Here is a 15,709-nt window from a genome sequence, read left to right on the forward strand (position 1 = left end):
CCTATACTCCCATGTTCATTGCAGCTCTATTTACAATAGCTAAACTATGGAACCAACCTAAATGTCCATCGATGGATGACTGGATAAAAAAAAATGTGGTATATATATCAAATGGAATACTACTCAGCCATAAAAAAGAATGAAATTCTGCCATTCACAGCAATGTGGACAAGCTTGGAGAAAATTATGTTGGGTGAAATAAGCCAGACACAGTAAGAGAGATACCATAGGTCCTCACTCATAAGTAGGAGCAAAAGAAGGAAGGAAGGAAGAAAATTCACGATAATACATTGAACTTTCAGAAGGAGGGAACAAACCTAAGGATACTAGAAATGGGGGGTAGGGAGAGGGGGGTGGGGGAGAGATTGGTTAGGCAAGGGGCATAAAGAATAAATACGATTTGTAATTATGAAAATGCTAATTAAAAACTATAAAGATGGAAAAAAAAGAATCAAATAGAGAAAAACAATAATAGATAAATATACGGGGTGGGGGGGAGATTCTCTTCATTCTCTTTGAATTCACAATGCCTCCTGGACCCTGCAGCTTTCCCAAGGCTCTCAACTCCCAAATTCTGTCAAGCTCACACACCACTACCATGCAACGATTGATTCTTTGTCCCCATCTTCCTTTCTCACTTGTTTTCTTTCTTTATCTACCTGCATATAGCCCTCCCTCATCTTTCCAAGTGTGAATTAGATCAGATAATTCCTGTTTTTACACTATCTGTAGTGAGTGCCACACTTCCATACAACTAACTCCCAGGAAAATTAATGGAAAGGTATAAGTTCCTTAGAAGGGCAGGTAGAGGAAGAAGTGCTTGCTAAATGACCAAAGACGGAAATTTCTCTCTGGAATTGGGGGAGGATTGTAAGCTCATGCAGTTTCCTATCTTTTCTTTAATAACCATAGACGGGAGTAAAAGAGCATGTTCTCGCTATCTCCTTCTTTCCCACATGCTTGTCTTCCTCCTTCCTCCCTTGCCCCTACCCTCTCAGGTTCACTACCTATCTGCACAAACTGTTAGCCTTTATTTGTTGGAATGAAAGAGTAGTCTAATTAGGAAAGAAAAGGTGGATTCCAACAAAAACGATCCTCTTGACATGGGAGAGGAAGGTAAGAAGGACAATTATGTAAATATAATTTCACCTTGAATTAACATCTGAGTTCTTTCCTTTGAAAGAAACTGGCTTAAAGACCAAGCACTGGTAAGATGGAAAAATGGCAAGAAATTAACCACAGTGATTACATAGTAAAGCCAGAGGACAAGTTCTTTAAGCATATAGCCCTCCCTCATCTTTCCAAGTGTGAATTAGATCAGATAATTCCTGTTTTTATACTATCTGTAGTGAGTGCCACACTTCCATACAACTAACTCCCAGGAAAATTAATGGAAAGGTATAAGTTCCTTAGAAGGGCAGGTAGAGGAAGAAGTGCTTGCTAAATGACCAAAGACGGAAATTTCTCTCTGGAATTGGGGGAGGATTGTAAGCTCATGCAGTTTCCTATCTTTTCTTTAATAACCATAGACGGGAGTAAAAGAGCATGTTCTCGCTATCTCCTTCTTTCCCACATGCTTGTCTTCCTCCTTCCTCCCTTGCCCCTACCCTCTCAGGTTCACTACCTATCTGCACAAACTGTTAGCCTTTATTTGTTGGAATGAAAGAGTAGTCTAATTAGGAAAGAAAAGGTGGATTCCAACAAAAACGATCCTCTTGACATGGGAGAGGAAGGTAAGAAGGACAATTATGTAAATATAATTTCACCTTGAATTAACATCTGAGTTCTTTCCTTTGAAAGAAACTGGCTTAAAGACCAAGCACTGGTAAGATGGAAAAATGGCAAGAAATTAACCACAGTGATTACATAGTAAAGCCAGAGGACAAGTTCTTTAAGTCTGTGTTTATAGATAGTCACATTTCTAGACAACCAAAAATTTAGAGAGTACATGAAATGCTTGGAGAACAGGAAGCAGTCTGGGATAAATATAGTGGAGGACTTGTGGCATTGAAGAGTAAAGGCTGGAAGGGTTGGATCAGGGAGACCAGTTGTGTTACTGTAGTCATCTAAGTAAGAGATGGTGAAGACCAAAGTTATGATGTCAGCAGTGGGGAGGGGATGGATCAGGAGTGAAGGAGAAGGAAGAATTTTAGGAGGTAAACAGGCTTGGTTACAGACTGTAGGAATAGTCTAAGATCACTCCAGGTTTCTGACTTGGATGACTAAGTCAGTGGTGATCCCACTGATTAAGATTAGGAGGATCAGAAGAAAAACAGGAAGTTTTCTGTGGTGGTGGTGGTGCTGGTGGTGGTGATAATGGGCAAGGAGTAGGGCATTGGTTTTAGGCATATTGAGTTTAAGGTACGATTAAGAATTTGTGGTTTGTCAGGTGAAGATGCCCAGCAAGAAACTAGAAATAAGGAACTACAAGTAGACCTTAAGAGAGAACTTGAGGGCTAGCCAGTTAGCTTACTTGGTTAGAACATGGTACTAACACCACCAAGATCAATGATTTGGATATCTGTACTGGCCAGACACCAAAAAAAAAAAAAAAAAGACTTGAAACCATAGATCTGTGTCATCTGTATATGCAGGGTTGTTGAGCCCCTGAGAATGGGTGAAATGGCCTTAGGAGAGCATACAGAAGGAAATGGTGTGTGGGAAGCACAAAGGGACAGGCAGAGGGTGAGAGGACTGAGAAAATGAAGTTAAGGAATCAAGAGGAAACAGTATCATGGATGCAGTCATATTGTACTGGGTTGTGGAATGTAGTGAGAATATCTGTGAATACACCGTTGACTCCTCTTTTAAAAGAAGTTTGGTAGGGAAGAGAAGCAGAGGAGAAATTTGGGGGTTAGGAAGAATTGGGCATGTTGGTAAGACAGAAGAAAGAATCAGTCTATAGATAAGGAACTTGAGGGAGCAGGGGAAAGGGGATAATCTATTAAATAAAGTCCCAGAAGGTGCGGTGGGATACATAGCACGAGTAAGGAAGCAGTTTGCCTTGGGGAGGGCAAGAGAAACCTCCTCCTCTGAATATTAAGGTACAGGTGCCTGAAAAGAAGCTTTGAGACCTTGGGGTCAGAATTTGAAGGAACTCATGGTTGATGGATTCTCATATCTCAGGCTAATTCCTCTGATGAGGTTAAAAAGCAGAGTGAATGAGGAAGACAGTGACTTGAGTGGTGAGACAGGTTCAGAAACAATTGTGTAGAGGATATGGAGTTAAGTCAAAGCAACAACGAGCCAATTTGAGAACTCAGCTGAGGTTCAGATCTCCCAAAAATACACTTGTGCCACTTATCTTAATATATCAATATCGTTGGGTAATAGCTGTTTATTGAACTTGTAGTATGGGGGAATTCTTACCATGTGTCATAAGAGCTTCACAGTATAAGGGAGGTTCTGTCACTATCCCCATTTTATAGAGATAAAACCGAGATGTAGAGGTCAATAACAAAGAGAGATTTAGGACCATACAGCTGTGAAGTGGCAGAACCAGGCTTAGAACTCCGGCAGGCTGACTGCACAGCACTGTGCCCACTCTTCACCCCATACTGTGCTGCTAAGAGGAGCTAGCTGGATGAAACGCTGGAGATAGACAGGGTGAGTGGGGTAGATGAGGTGGCAGGAGGACCAGGGACGCGGATGTGTGTTCTGAAGTTAACTTTGAGCTCTGGTCGGTAGGAAAGGGAGTGAAAATGTGGAGGCTGACAGAGAGGGATCTGAGAGTTTGGAGATCAAAGAAGAGGTTTAGGTGGAATTGGGTAAAGTAAAGTATGGAAGGCTAAGAGTTGTGATTAGGGAAAAATGGGTTATTGGAGGCATACTTGAGTAATCCCAAGTCCACCATGTAGTCACAGAAATGAATGGCAGAAAGAGAAGTAGGACGTCTTTGAAGAAGTGACAAGGCTGAAGGATAGGTGATCTGGATTAGACCAAAGGATGTTGATTTCGCTGCTTCAGTGGTGTTTTTCCTATTTGCAATATTATTTTATTAATTTTACTATTGCTGCCTAAATAGTTTCTCTTTTAATTGCCTTGGATAATTTAGCCCTTCTCTTTTCATCCTATGTATATTTATAAATCATAATATATTCATATTTGATATTTTAATCTCTCAGTAAATTTGTGTCAGGCTTTTTAACTGTTAATTTTTAGTTTCTTAGGTTCAGCAGTTTCTAGCTTAAATGTGACTAATTCAGTCAACTTGAATTTTTTTTGGGGGGGAGCAGCTGGCTGGTATGGGGATCCAAACCCTTGACCTTGGTGTTATCAGCACCATTCTCTAACCATGGGAGCTAGTCATAGTCATCCAGCCCCAAACTGAATATTACGATACATGGATATGTTTTACTGCCTTTACAATTTAGTCTCTAAAACAATGACATTAAGTTAGACAATGTAGTTATGTTTTGTTTGTTGTTTTTTGGTGGCTGGCCAATGCAGGGATCCCAAACCTTGACCTTGGTGTTACCAACACTGCACTCCAACCATGTGAGGTAACTGGCCAGCCAGTAGTTTTTGTAACGGGGAAGAAATAGAATAGAGCAGATGTTCACTGAACTTTAAAAAAATAAACTTTTTATTTTAGAATAGTTTTACATTTACAGAAAAGTTGCAAGGATGGTACAGAGAGTTCCCATATACCCAACACCCAGTTTCCCCTGTTGTTAGCATCTTACAATAACTAGTATGTTACTGTTGCTATGATTAATGAACAATATTATACATTATTATTAACTAAAGTCCATACTTTACTGAGATTTCCTTCGTTTTTGCCCAGCATCCTTTTTCTGTCCCAGGGTCCTATCCAGGATACCACATTACATTTAATTGTCGTGTCTGCATAGCCTCTTTTGGTTTTGACAGTTTCTCAGATGACCCTTGTCTTTGATGACCTCAACAGTTTTGAGAAGTACTGGTCAGGTGTTTTGTAGAATGTCCTTCAATTTGAGTTTGTCTGATGTTTTTCTTATGATTACAATGGTGTTATGGGGTTGTGGGGGGAAGACCACAGAGGTAAAGTGCCATTCTCATGGCAGTATGTTAGGACTGCATGACTTACCACTGTTGATGTTAACCTTGTTCACCTGGCTGAAGTAGTATTTGTCAGGTTTCTCCATTTTAAAGTTATTTTTTCCACACCCCCCCCAATACTGTTAGCCTTTATTTGTTAAGCCTTTATGTGTTAGTTTGTTAGGGCTGCCATAACAAAATGTCACAGACCAGGCATTTTGCTTCAACAACAGAAATTTATTTTCTCACAGTTCTGGGAATTAGACATTCAAGGTCAAGGTGCCAGTGGGGTTGGCTTCTGGTGAGGCCTCTCTCCTCATCGTACAGTAGGTACTGCTCTCTGTGTTCTCACATAGCCTCATCTCTGTACGCACATGGAGGGGAAAGGGAGAGCTTAGGATGTCTATCTCTTCTTATGAGGACACTGGTCCTATTAGATTGGGGCCCCATCCTTATGACCTTGTTTAATCTTAATTATCTCCTTAAAGAATCTATCTTCAATTATAGTCACATTGCAGGTTTAGGGCTTCAACATAAGAATTTGGGGGGGACACAATTCAGTACATGATACTATATACATAGCTCACACTTGAGGGGTAGGGAGTTATGTTTTACCTCTTTGAGAGTGCAATATGAGGGTACTTCAAAAAAATTGTGGAAAAGTAGAATTAAAAGATAATATGAATGTTTCCATGAACTTTTTAAAGTACCCTTGTAGCAACTTAAAGTAATTGCAATTATTCTGAACAGGAGATTTGTTTCTTCTCCATTTATTCATTCATTCATTTATTTATATATCATGGTGGAATAGATGTTTATTTATTCTTTGGTCAATTTATAATCCAGTATTGCATTATTTATTTCATTGCTCAAATTGTTACAGTTTTTGACCTTGAGAGTTCTTTTGGTTGGCTTCCATGTTCCTTTGACATAAAAGAAACAACATTTTGGTTGTTGATTACTTCCTTACTTTTTGGCATACAAGATACTCTAAGAGGTTCATGTTGCATGTTTTCTGTTCCCAGACCTAGAATCAGCCATTCCTCAAAAAGCCCTGGTTTCTTTTATTGGAGAATGTGTTAGAAACCAAGATGTGGGCACTGGGTGTGCTCACTTCTACTGAGGCATTGTATCTGTGCCCTCCCAGCTGACAGAAAATGGAAATATGTTAACCTGTGTATATGCACATATCTATATTTATTTCTATATGTGTCCATTTTTATCTATATTAAACTAAATATAAGTTCATACTATTTCCAGATCTAATCCAGTATTTCATGGATCAATCTGGCCTCCTCTCCTTGCTTATCTGTAACTTTTTGCTTCAACAGTGAGAAATCTGGTTCCTGCTATTCACCATCAAATTTACTTTATATCCTAATATATAGTCCTGATGTACATGCATTGTAGTTTCAGAATTGTTAATTTGCTTGCCTATGAGACACAACTTTACCAACTAGAGTATAGTGCCTATATACAGTTTCTTTTGTCTTTATAATCTTAGTCTCCAATCATTTTCAAAGTTACTTAGGTAAGAATATTTTTTGACCCCACTCCCTTCAGTGAGGTTATGTCATGCATTTGTAATACATTAGATTATTCTGTCACAGTCTGCATTCCATCTTGGCATTTCCCAGTATCCTAATTGAGTTTTCAAAAATTGCATACATAAGGCTCACTCTTTGTGTAGTTCTATGTGTTTTGACAAATACGTAATGTCATGTATCCACCACTTGTAGTATTACACAGTATGGTTTTACTACCCTAAAATATCCCCTGTATTTTACCTATTCAACTCTCTTCCTGAACCCCTGGCAACCACTTCTTTCTGTCTTTATAGTTTGCTTTTTCCAGATTATGATATAAATGGAAACATATACTATGTAGCTCTTTCAGACTGTCTTCTTTCAGTTAGCACTTAAGATTCATCCATGTCATACATGAATTGATACTTTGTTTCTTTTTATTGCTGAATATGACTCTATTGTGTGTATGTACCACAGTGTATATCAATATTCACCTATTGAAGGACATCTTGGTTGCTTCCAGTTTTGGGCAGTTATGAATAAATCTGGTATAAATGTGCATGCAGGATTTTATGTGGACGTAAATTTTTAAATCAGAAAAATACCTAGACGTGTGCTTGCGGGATTGTATGCTATGAATATGTTTAGCTGTATAACTGCTAAACTGTTTTCTAAAGTGGCTGTACCATTTTGCATTCCCACCAGCAATGAATGAGTGTTCTGCTGCTCACATCATTCTCAGCAATTGTTATTGTCAGCTTTTTGGATTTTAGCCATTTTAATAGATGTGTAGTAGTATCTCGTTTTGATATGCATTTTTTAACTACAAGGAATGTTGAGCATCTTTTCATATGCTTATTTTCCATCTGTATATCTTCTTTGATGAGGTGTTTAAGATCTTTTGCCCATGTTTTTAATTGGGTTGTTTTGTTGTTGAGTTTTGCTCCCAGTGTGTGCTTGTCTTTTTTCATTCTCTTAACAGTGTCTTTCACAGAGCAAGTTTTTAATTTTAGTGAAGTCCAACATCAGTTTTCCTTCCATGGTTTGTGCTTTTGATGATATACCTACAATGCTATCACCAAACCCAAGTTCATGCAGATTTTTTTCCCTGTTTTTTCTTCTGGAAGTTTTATAGTTTTGAATTATACACTTAGGTCTATGATCAGTTTTGAGTTAATTTTGTGTAAAGTGTAAGGTCTCTGCCTAAATACATTTATACGTATACAATTTTGCATTTGTTGAAAAGACTTATTTTTTCTGGCGGTTTACTGGTATGGGTATCCAAACCCTTGACCTAGGTGGTGTAACACTGCACTTTAATGAATGGAGCTAACCAGCCAACCAGAAAAGACATTCTTTCTCCATTGAATTACCTTTATGCTTTTGTGAAAAATCAGTTGAGTATATTGTGTGGGTCTATTTCTGTTCTAGAACACAATGTAGAGCTCCCTCTTCTATTCTATTGATGTATCTCTCTGTTCTTTCACCCATGCCATGCTGTCTTAATTACTGTAGCTTTATGGTAAGTCTTGGAAGTGGGTACTGTAAATCCTCCAACTTTGTTCTTTTTCAGTATTGTTTTGGCTATTCTAGGCCTTTTGCCTCTCCATAGCAATCTTAAGGGGATGTTCACTGAATTTTAAAAACAAAACCTAAAATTAAAATGGTTAAGCCTCAGAGATGCAGAGTAAATGTGGTCTCTCTTTAATTCTTTTTTTTAGGTGGTTTTTTGAAGCTCTGAAGTATCCAAAGTTTTCCAAAGCTAATATCATCAACGGAATACTCATGACGGTGGTGTTCTTCATTGCGCGGATTGCTCCAATACCTCGTTTTTATGGCTTCATATATTCTGTGTATGGAACAGAACCCTTCATAAGGCTCGGATGTTTAATTCAGTCTTCCTGGATCGCTACTTGTGTTGTTTTGGATATGATGAATGTCATGTGGATGATCAAAATTTCAAGAGGGTGCATCAAAGTCTTATCTCTCATCGGACAAGGGGATGCCAAAAATAGCCTTCAGAATGGGAAACTTGATTAAAAGTGTGCTGTTGATAAGCAAACTTCATTACTACCCAGCATTCTGCCCGCTGATAGGATGAATTCTTGGCATGTTCTTGTTCTTTATTAATTATAATTGTTATTCAGGGTTTCCGTGTCCTTTTTTTTTTTAACCTGTAGAAAAGAAAAACTAAAATTTAGTTTTTGTTCCAAGATTTCTTTTCTGCTTTTCTTCTTCATTATAAGCATGGATAAAAGCTTAAAGGTTTAAATAAAAAATATAAATATAGTCGTGAATCTTTTCAGAAATCTTTTAACCTGCATTGGTATTTTTCTCTGTGTAAAGATGACTATGCTAACTTGATGCATTTGATTTTATGTCACCAATTTTGCTAAAAGAATGGGAACTGCTTTTAAATCTATAAATAGCTCTCAACATTTTGTTGTGCTACACTTTTCTTACTATGACTGTCAACACCTATGTAGAATTTAATTTCTAATTTGTTGATATGTTGTTTTTTTCATAAGGCTACTAGAAGTGATATATTTTTCATTTCAGATATGCAATCATCTGTTAATGATGAAGTATTTTACTACTTTGGGAATATTTCATTAGTTTAGTCATGGAAAATACTCATATTTCTTGCATTTTAAGATTTTTCAGATGTCACTTCCTTATTTCTATTTTTAGCACTTCATCAAATTACTTTTATTTTATAGTAAGGCTTAAGACAGATCTTATATACCTCCTTAAAAGATGAATTTCTTCTTCTACAAATGCATGTCGATAGATGACTATTTATGCTAATGGGAGGAATCACTAAGAAAAAAGCTTTAGCACGGCTCTCCCTATCTGCTTCCCTTGCACTTTTTCTATGAAAAATATATTATTTTTACTTGCAAAATATCTCTTGAATTTAGAACCCAACATCATCAGTACCAAAGTGTTATGCAATATGTATTTATCATGCTCTTAAAATAGGCCTCTTCTTAATGAAACCAAAACTACAAAAATGACAGTATTCATATTTTACTCATCATTTACATACATGCTTGCTTAGGCAGCATTTTGAGTGCTTTTGAATTTCTGTATTTCTTAAAGGACAGAAAGAAAATAAGGTAATTTAATCCAAGTATATTGACTATCAAAAGTATTGTCTTATTATGTAAAGATAAATGACTAGTGACTCTGGTTTTGCGTATGTGTGAGGGTTTGCTTTTACTTTGATTCTCACAATCCAAATGTAGAATTATATATTTAGCTATTATCACTTTTATTTATTTTTCTCAAGTACTTGAATTTAGTCATTGTAATTACCTAAGAAAAAAAGAAATTTAATTCACCTAGTGGTAAATACTTGAACTTAATAGAATCTAATCCATTTAGTTTCTTAGCTGAAAGGAGAATGTTTGACTCACTTTCACTGTTCATTTTATGATGATGAACAAAAGCCTGTTAAATATAATCAAGACTTTTTAATTGATTTGATTTGATTTGATTTGGTTGTCCAATGCAGATAGAACCTGATAAGTTTTAGAACATTTAAGGAAGAGAATTGAAATCTCAGTCAATAACTAAATGATAAAATGCGATTGATTGGCTTACACTAGGTACATTCATTTTTGAAATAATTAATGTAAAAAATAGTTATTGGTTTTAAAGCAGCTAATGTTACATTGATAATTTGTTACTAAATTTAGTGCTGTTATATCATAGGCACTTATATATTGGTTGTTTGGAGGGTGTCAGAGCAAATGATTTTATCTTGTTCTTTCTCTTTTGCAAGAAAAGGGGCTTTTTTAAAAAAGGAAAACATTTATATTATGAAACTATTTTGGAAATTCATTCCTTTAGAAAGAAATAAACCTTGAAATAAATATTTTTGACTTTGGATATTTCTATAGTTTTGAACACAGATTTTAAACCCACCATCAATATGAAGGCAATATAAAGCTATAATGTTAGAGAGTCTCCAGGTAGCAGTTTCAACTTTTATAGTTGCTGTTTCATGCTTATACCTTTATTTTTATTTTCACTGATATTACCTTTTATTGGTATAGCTGCTCACTAAATAAGTATGTATATTTAAATATCAAAACCTTGAACTAAAGTTTGTACTACCTTAGTCAGCTATCATTATCTTACACTGGCTGCATGACAGTTAATTTGCCATCCAGATTCAAAATCCAAAAGTAGTTTCTATATATTTCCTCATGAAACAGACATGAAATGGAACTGCCACTACAAATCATCATGCTACTTTAAGTCTGATCTTTACAGGAACTATACTTTGCTATTCTATGATTATATATACCTACCTAAAATACAAATAAAGACAGAACATATCAACTTTAAATGATTAATTTTTCATTTATTAAATGACAACTTTTGCTAGCCATTTGAGATGTTAAGTATTTTGACTACATGGACTAATTAAAAGATTCTATTAGGCATTCTGATATTTACAACTGTATTAAAATATTTATAAAAATAAAAGTAAATTGATGTAAAATTTTAAGCAATTTTATTTTTGTAGAAAAGATTAGTGACAACCTGTAATTATAAAGATGTTATTTGACTATACAGTATTCCAGAAAATAAAAGTTCATGTGAAACTTAAAAATGAATGAAAATCAACTAATACCATGCAATATCACAGATTCTGCATAAAATGTTTTATTTGTGAGAATTTACGAATTATGAGCTATAGTTTATAGAGTTGGCATTCTTCTGTCTAAAATCTTTTTAAGGATTGTTTGCATTTATTTAAAACTCAAATATATATGAGTGCAAAGAAATTAACTCCTGCTTAAATTATGTTTTGATACCCCATAGTAAGTTGAAGTTAAATTTTCATTTCAGCTGTTTAATTTTGTTATTTCATAGACTAGCCCTAAGAAATAGTTATGAATAGTTACCATCCCTAATAATGACTCTGATAAATAATGGATGGCTCAGTACTGTCTTAAAGGTCTAGTTTTAAAGACTGCCTAGTTTATATGTATTTGAATCAAATTCTTTTCTAAATTTTAATAATTTATTTGAGTCAAATCAAATTTTTGCAAAAGTGTCAGTTTTTAGATTGTATACTTTCCCTGAGGTGCATTGGGCATTTGTAGAACAGTTCTTCACTGGTGTGGAGAACCAGCTTCACTGTTAGTTGCACCATTTGTTATGATGCGTTTAGAAACACTTTTCTCATGGAGATATAGAGGGTAAAGTAGTACTGTTGTAATGCACATGCTTCTTCTGTGTCATTTTTATAAAGGTTCCAGAAGACACTATTAAAGTAAATTTTTGAACAAATTTCTGATTCTAGATTGCTCTTAACTCCAAAAATGTAAATATGCATTTGCATTGGCTTAAGTGGTTTAGTCAGTCGTTTGAAATTGAAAAGTCCATGTATTTGTTGACATCATCAGATATACTTCATGGAAGTTTATGTATTTCTATGTATCTTGGATTCCATGAGAAGCAAATTTGTATAATTTTATCAGAAGAGTGGCATGGTGTTTCCCAACAGGTATGAGCCAGGACAGCAGCAAGACCTTTCCTGTGATGAGAGACTCAGCTTTCCGACAAACACACTCAAGCTACTGAAAGTGAACTCTGATGCAAAACTCATGTATAGGACCAATGAAAAGCCAGCAGGACCTGGAGTGGAAGGAGATGCCGAGCCTGCTTTGCCCTTAATAGCCATGACGATGGTCCTACCTTGATCTAGAAGTTTTTTCTCTGAATCCTTCCAGCCCTTCCATTTCTTCTCCCTAATACAAAGATTTCATCAGCACCTCCTTCCTTATGTCAGCACTTTTGTAGGTCAACTTTTGAGACCTCTCCATACATCTGTAAGCTTCCCAGTTTCTTGTGGCAAATGTAAAAGATTTCTAATGGGTTCTCTCACTGAAAAAAAGCATTGCAGTAAGTTTAAGTAGAGATCAGACAAACTATAAATTCTTAAGAGGCTACAGGAAGCCATTTAGCATGTAATACCTGTTTACTACATGAGGCAAAGCTAATAATGTTATGGTTTTATTGAGAAACGTGTAATCTCAAACTGGTTTAGCAATAAGAGCTTTGTAATGTGTCTCAGCTGGGGTTTTATTGTAGGCAAGTAAATTGTCTAAATGTTCTTATACCCCATGACAGGAAGGGGGAGGAACTGAAGTAACTGTGTGTTAGGAAGAGGGGTGCTGGCTTGGGGCAGCATTATAGAGTCCAGCTCTTTCAGAAGGCAAACTTTGCTATAGTAATGTTTCTTTAAAAACAAGCTTACCAGCAAATAGATTACTTGATGTTTTCCAAAGTGCAACACCCAAGGACTTGAGCCCTACCCTTTTCTAGCCCATACTTCAAACAGCCTCTACTTGCTTTGATAAGTCATACCTTTATTGGAAGATATTTTGTATAGCAGTGAAGAGATGAAAGCAACTCCTAAAGATTGGTTTGTTTGCATTGAAAATGTTTACACTTATTCATTCTGAGCAGCATACAGTTTTGATATCAGGCCCTGTACATAAGACCAAAAACAATGAGAAATATTTCTAAATCTCAAAGATTTATAAGTATAATACCTTTGGCTGAAAACTTGTTAAATATCATCTGTATATTTTTTGTTTATATTTTTATGTAATTCTGCAATTAAGTGTGCATTAGGATTATTTGCTACTTGGTTAATGAAGGCTAAAAATATAGCTAGAAGTAAAATGTGTTATATATCTTTCTATTTCTTGTTTGGTTTGTTTCTGGTATGATTATGTCTACTTTTTACTTACGGAATTTTCATGTAGCTAATACTCTAACTTGTAATGAGGTAAGTTATGAGATTTTTTTTTTTAGTAATTAGAATTTGTAATAACATTTCGACAGATTTTATTTGAAAAAGCTACTTGAAAACTGCAGTAAATGTGATAGCTATAGTGATATATATATGTATACAATTTTTTTTCTGAGAATATGTAATATATAATAATTCAAGATTTTTGGAAATCTTTCAAAATATACTTAATATCATTTTGAGAACATGCCTTCTAATTTATTTCCATAAGGCTAAAGAACTATTATTTACAAAATGTAAGACTAGATAATTTATAAATCAGTATTACTAAGACCTATCAGTAATTAAAATAGCAATTTAGTATTCTTATTTTGGTTTCTGATTGTGCTTTATTTGAGGGATAATAAATGTCTTTAGGTATTTCCATTAAAATTTTGAAATGTTTCTGTACTTTATTGTATGTGTGCCATTTTAAAGTATATTCAAGTTCTAAGCAATAATCTGCATGTTGTACAAGGTCAGCATACTTTGTCATGACAATTTTATCTAATTTAAGAGTGATAAAATGAATATCCTATAAATCATCCATGCCCATGAAAACCTTGAGATTTTCTTGTGCTAAAACACTATTATAATGTGGTGCAAAGCTTTGTATTTTGTGAAAGAAATTAATAAAATCACAATTATTTTATGCAAAAGTTTGTCTGCAAGGTGTATGCCTTCATAATGATTAGTAAAATTCCTCATGTCAAATCATCTCTTCCAGTACCTGGATCCTAAAGGTAAGTTTTTTATTCCTCAAAATGCAGAGCTTGTTTACCTCCTTCCTTCCCTTTTTCCCTCTGAGATCCCAGCCTTGTAGCAAACAAGCCAGAGAGGTGCAAAGGTTTTAATCATGCTTGTTAATGGAAGGAGTGGTACTATCTAATCAGTAGGTGCTTTGAGATTAAGTAAAACTTTGGCAGTTATGTTTTTAATCTTCCCTTTGTCCCTTAAGTCTCTTATGTGGTCTCTACTGGTTTGTTTTTGGGTTTTTTTTGTTTTTTTTTTGGCCAAATATCTTGGCTAGAATTCCTATCTCCTTATATTGCCTGTGGTCTTAATCTTGCATGGTGGTCTGAGAATATCCAGTAGATCAGGAAGCAGAGCACTAATTGAATAGAATACTGAAGTGGTTTGGCCTTTGGAAAGTATCATGACTCATGCTTCAGAACATGCCTAAAATGTTGTGTCAAGACTGGCAAAGAAACAGCTGAATTTCAAAATGAAAATAGCAATCACAGCTGTCAGTGAAGATGGGCCACAGGTGGAATTACAAGAATTCAGAATCACTCAAAGCAAGTGTAAATGGGTCTCTCTCCCCCACCTCAGGCTGTCTTAAACATGATCCACCCTTTATTCTCCTATTCTCAAGTCTTTACCAAAGTCTACTTTTGATGGTCCTTAAGCATGCACAAAAGAAGTGCTTTGGCAACTTTGTAACTTTTTCCCATGCTAGTAACATAATCTGACAGATGTTCCTGGATTCTCCTCCCCCCCACACCCCCACAATTGGACTCTTCATTTAAGGACTGTGCCCACCACCCTCTGCTTGAGTAGCCCTGCCCATTGTCATTTATGGCACAGTGCTCCTAGAGCCTCCCTGCCGTTACCAAATAGTCCCTTCCTCTTTTCATCTACCTTCAGCTAAATTCAGTTACCACATCTAGTCTTATCATCTCACCAGATCGTTGATTATACTAGCAGAAATCAAAAGAGACTCAGAGACAGAAATGAGAATAGGAACGATGGGCTGCATTTCTACTGAGGATAAAGATCAAGGATAGATAAAAATTTGGAAAGAATGACACAGAAGGAAGGAAGAAAGGTCTTCAGAGAATAAGAAAAAAATGCTGTGTATATATACCTTGCATTTTGGAGGCCAGAAACTTACCAAGAAAAATGAATATCATAAAATGTCTATATGTGGTACTGGAGAATAAGAAATTTTATGCCTTTTCTATATTAAGCTACAATGTGTACATATTATATTTGCTTCTCTGTATGTAGGTGTGTGTGTACATATACATAGATACATACATATAAACATTAATTGTCCTGTACATATAGCATTAGTGATCCCAGTGGGCTGCCTGAGCTTGTGAGGGCCCAACTCCTGATTTGTTGTAGTTATCAAAAGTCAAACTATGGCCAACAATTAAGCTTCCTGGAATGATCTATGATGCCAGGCAGGCTCACCATGAGAGAGGTTTTCGAAGGCGAAATGAGCAGTTTTAAAATATACTGTGTTTTTGACAGAAAGGATGTATGAATGAATGTGGCACAGAGGATGGGGCTTTGTGCTGTAAACTGGAAAAGAACAATGAGGGAAGAGTAAGCCTATGGT

The 15,709-nt window shown here is 35.7% G+C and overlaps 1 protein-coding gene across 1 annotated transcript in view; it reads left to right on the forward strand.

The window, feature by feature from the left end:
- Window positions 1-14,021, forward strand: part of LOC103599697 (transmembrane protein 56-like) — a 45,102-nt gene extending 31,081 nt beyond the window's left edge. The window contains exon 6 of the mRNA XM_008583842.1: window positions 8,267-14,021. Within this exon, the coding sequence (XP_008582064.1) occupies window positions 8,267-8,585 (319 nt within the window). The 3' untranslated portion in view covers window positions 8,586-14,021. The remainder of the gene's footprint in view (window positions 1-8,266) is intronic.
- Window positions 14,022-15,709: the final 1,688 nt, after the last annotated feature.

The sequence above is a fragment of the Galeopterus variegatus genome, unplaced genomic scaffold (assembly GCF_000696425.1).
Source record: "Galeopterus variegatus unplaced genomic scaffold, G_variegatus-3.0.2 Scaffold3061, whole genome shotgun sequence".
Taxonomy (NCBI): domain Eukaryota; kingdom Metazoa; phylum Chordata; class Mammalia; order Dermoptera; family Cynocephalidae; genus Galeopterus; species Galeopterus variegatus.